The sequence below is a fragment of the Gavialis gangeticus genome, unplaced genomic scaffold (genome assembly GCF_001723915.1).
Source record: "Gavialis gangeticus isolate Ggan-Ray unplaced genomic scaffold, GavGan_comp1, whole genome shotgun sequence".
Classification (NCBI taxonomy): domain Eukaryota; kingdom Metazoa; phylum Chordata; order Crocodylia; family Gavialidae; genus Gavialis; species Gavialis gangeticus.
The window spans coordinates 1909916-1913974 of record NW_017728973.1 but is presented as its reverse complement, the minus strand read 5'-3'; the positions used below and the strand labels follow the sequence as shown (position 1 = coordinate 1913974).

Here is a 4059-nt window from a genome sequence, read left to right as displayed (position 1 = left end):
TTCAGATTAAACATCAGGAGGTGCTACTTCACTGTCAGGGCGGCTAGGATCTGGAACCAACTTCCAAGTGAAGTGGTGCTGGCTCCTACCCTGGGGGTCTTTAAGACAAAGCTAGACAAACACCTTGCTGGGGTCGTTTGACCCTAGTGCTCTTTCCTGCCATGGCAGGGGGTCAGACTCGATGATCTGCTCAGGTTCCTTCCCACCCTCCGTACTATGAAACTATGAAAGGCTCAGCATAGGTTACAGGTAAAGATCCAGTGACTTTGTTGCTACACTCAGCCACAGGAGCTCTACCCAGCTGTGGCTGAATTACAAAGCTTTTTCCACAGGGAAGCCAGTAAGAAGAGGCGCACTCCGTTTTGGACAAGTACATTTATTTAAAAAAACCCACAAGTGTGAGGTGGAATGGGTCGGTGGGCAGGGCTGGGTGTGGGTACAGCCCAGCAAGGCAGAAGCCAGGCATGAGGAGCACCTGCTCTCACATGGCAAGGACAGCATAAGGGACAGGCAGGCATAGCAGAAAAGACAAGAGGCAGTCAATGGTGCGGGGGAGGCAGTACAAACACAGCTTATCTTCATTTCACTTCCAGAGCAGGGGAGAAATCTGCTCACAGTCCAGCAGCTGGGCAGACAGGGACAGAGCAGTGAGGAACAGGCTCCTGTGAAGGCCCTGAACTCCCCTGGGGCTGCCTGCGGGCTCAGGAAGATGCTGGGCATGGAAGTGGCAACCTCTAGCTCTCAGAAGCTGCAGCCACATGCAAGAAGAAATGGGGAGATTATGCACCTGGTCCACTGTCCACTGTCTGAGGCAGGGCAAGGTTGCTGGCAAGATGGCTAGCAGGAAGAAGTGTGTGGGGGTGGGGGCTGGAGTCCCATGCTTGGCCCAAATTGCTTAGTGCAAGAACTGGTGAAGCCCTGGTCACCTCTGCAGTTACCTCCTTGGCCAAGAACATCTGAGCTCCATCCTGACGACAGACAAAGGATTCCACTCCCCTGCACTTACACTCACTGCCCAGGAACGAGCTGGGCCAATGCTTCCTCCCGAGGCAAAGACCATGTGGCACAACATCACAGCCCCCACCTCTGTGTGATAGGCACGGGGCTCTGCCCTAGGATCCTAGCACCAGAGCAGCCATGGAGGTTGCTAAGGATAGTCATGAAAGGCAGTGGAGTGGGTGGAGTGGAGAGCAGGAAGAAGACAGCTTATGCAGAACTCAGAGCATGGCAGGGACCTAAACTGAAGTCCAGTGGAAGGACTCAAGCAGGACAGTGACCTGTGTGTCAAGTAGCAGGGCAGTGGAGTGTCTAGTGGGGCACATAGCCACAGCCCGCACAATAGAAGGGGGTGCCAGGACACAGATGGAGCACGACTCAGAGGAAATGGAGTAGCTGTCTCTGTACCCCAGGAAGACAAGGGCTGAGAGCGGCAATGGGACAGGGGTAGGAGCTCTGATGCATCTTCAATTAAGAACAAGAATTGAAGGCCCCAGGCGAGACCCTGACACCTTCCCAGACCAGACGTGAGTGGGCTCCTGCTCCATAACCTCCCCAATCTGTCCCCTTCTAGACAGCCTAGGAGGCAGGAAGGCCCTGGTCATACATTCACATGGTAAAGGGCAGGGATGGAGGCGCAGTGTGCATGTGCAGCAAGACAGAGCATGAGCCAGCAGCATAATGCCAGGCTGAGGAGGCAGAGCCCAGGCTCAAAGAGGGCGGGGAGAGGGAAGGCAGCTCTGCTAGGGCAGGAAGCAGATCCAGACTCTGCTTTGTAGAGCAAGACAAAACACAGGCACATGCCAGTAGTTCTGGGCTGCTTTGGCCATGCGCCCTTGTATATTCCCCACCATCCCCTTGCTGCTCTGGGCTAATCACATAGCAATGGGAGCCCCTATGGCCAGATAAGGCGCAGCCCCAGCAGAAGAGAGTGGGCAGCCCTGACAGGACCTCACAGCAGGCCAGAATATCAGTATAGGTCCATTCCCTTCTGGAAAAAGGCCTCTACAGCAAGCTGCCCATGCTGCTTCCTCCAGAGTAAGGCTGCATGGTGATGCAAAGTCCAGCCCATAATGCTGTAAAGGCCTTGAACGGCTCCTGCCATTCAGCCACCACAGCCCCATCACCACAGCCCCATCACAGAGTCCAGCCTCTGTTTGTGAAATGACAAATGCCCATGAAAGAGCACCCCCACCTGCTGCAAGGGTGCAGCTCAGCACCCAGGTTGTCAGCAGCAGCCTGCACCCTGTACATGGCAGCAACCAGGCCTTGCTGAGCTGGGAAGAGTGCAGACCCCACCTGGAGGATGTAAACAAGAAGACATGCCACCCCTGCCCTGCACACCAGTGTTTTGGCTGCAGGGGGAGCATAAGACCAGGAGGCACCTGCTCTAAGGAGGAGCTGGAGCACCACCCCCCAGTACCACAGGGCTCTCCCCTGTGCTACTTGTCTATGAGGCCCCCCTCCTTGAGTTTGAAGTAGAAGAACTTCTCCAGGGTATTGGCGCACTTGCAGTAGTCACTGTCAGGTGGGTTGTACTCCCGGCAGTTGGTGATGATACGCTGCAGGTCTGCGATGAAGAGCTTCTTGGTCACATAGTAGCGGTTCTTCAGGCGCTCAGTCATGGTCTTCAGATCTGCAAGGGGGACAGCAGTCAGCTCTTGCATGGCTTTAATCCCTCCCCTCAACCCTTCTGATCCCACACAAGAGTCCCTTTTGGTCCCCCCTAAATGCCCTGCCAGTTCAGTCTTATCAAATCTACACAGGCAGGGGAAGGAATTTATCTGATGTTGCTATGTGTCAGTGGCAGAGGTTAGGCTAATAGAGCGCAGGACCTTTGATTTCCAACTTGCAGAGCCCCAAACACCTCCTCCAAATGCAAGACGACAAACCAGGAGTCCTGATGCTCAACACCCCTCCCTGCTCTAACCACTGGTATCTTCTCTTCCTTCCAAACAGAGGACAAAGTCTGGGCCTCCTCTCCATCTCCCCTCCCAAAACTTCAGAGAACCCAGGGGTCCTGATTGCCAGCCCCTCCTTCAGCTCTGGCCCCACAGGGCAGGTGCCCACCTACCGATAGGGAAGCGGATGATTTCATAGTAATCAGGTGCCTCAGACTTCTTGACGGGCTCCATGAAGGGCCAAGCACTAGGGTGGGTCTATGGAAGGAGGAAAACTAAGAACCTCATTCATTCAACAGGAAAAAATGGCAGGCAGGCCCCCTTCCCCAGCCCCTGCAACCAGTATCAAGCCCTACAGGTTGCTGGCTTCCAGCACCCACTGGTCTGGGGAACTCAGATTCTGAACCAAAGAGTTGCAGTCAGGAACATGGGTCAGAACTGCAACCCAATGAACCCAGGGGTCCTTGTGGCTGCTGAAGCAGGTGACAGATGGCCAGAAAAGTCAGAACACACTGCCAAGAAGCTGTCCTGGACTCTGGCCTGGCTTGTGCCCTGCGGGAGAAGGGTCTAGTGGTCTCACTAATGCTGCTATTAACTAGGCCTCTGGTACCTCTGTGCCAGGAGGGTACCCCTGAGGATGCATCCCCCCAGCCCACAGCCCCAGTACCTTGATTTGGGCCAGGAGATTCTTCAGGGTGTTGTAGAGCTGGTCTGGATCTTTGAGCTCTTTCCTGTAAGGGAAAACCTGGACAGTGCTCAGTCTGTCAGCGCCAAACATGTTTGTCTTTTCCCAGCACCCATAGGTGACCATGAACAATGCTGTCAGATGCCCAGGCCACTGGCCTCCCAACCTTGGGAACAATGTTGCCCTTCTCCCAGACAGCTTAGACTGGTGCATGCTCTTCTTAAGTAGGAAGTACTAGCTCAGAGCACCAGGGCACCTGGCCCCTATGACAGGGGTGGGCAAAATACAGCCCGCGGGCTGGATCCAGCCCATGAGGCTATTCTACCCAGCCTGTGGGGCCACTAAAAAATTTAGAAAATTAGTATTTATCTGCCCTTGGTTCCTGTCAAAAATGACAGGAACCAAGGGCAGTAGGACCCCGGAGAAGCCCAGTGGGCTCCCACAACAGCAGGGTCCGCCCAACCCCTGCCCCCCCCC

At 54.9% G+C, this 4059-nt stretch overlaps 1 protein-coding gene across 1 annotated transcript in view; it reads right to left on the bottom strand.

The window, feature by feature from the left end:
• Positions 1–360: 360 nt before the first annotated feature.
• KAT2A (lysine acetyltransferase 2A) overlaps positions 361–4059 on the bottom strand; it is a 25419-nt gene continuing 21720 nt past the window's right edge. The window contains exons 17-19 of the mRNA XM_019505092.1: positions 3565–3628; positions 3071–3155; positions 361–2632 (exon numbers count right to left, since the gene is read on the bottom strand). Of these exons, the coding sequence (XP_019360637.1) occupies positions 2439–2632; positions 3071–3155; positions 3565–3628 (343 nt within the window). The 3' untranslated portion in view covers positions 361–2438. The remainder of the gene's footprint in view (positions 2633–3070; positions 3156–3564; positions 3629–4059) is intronic.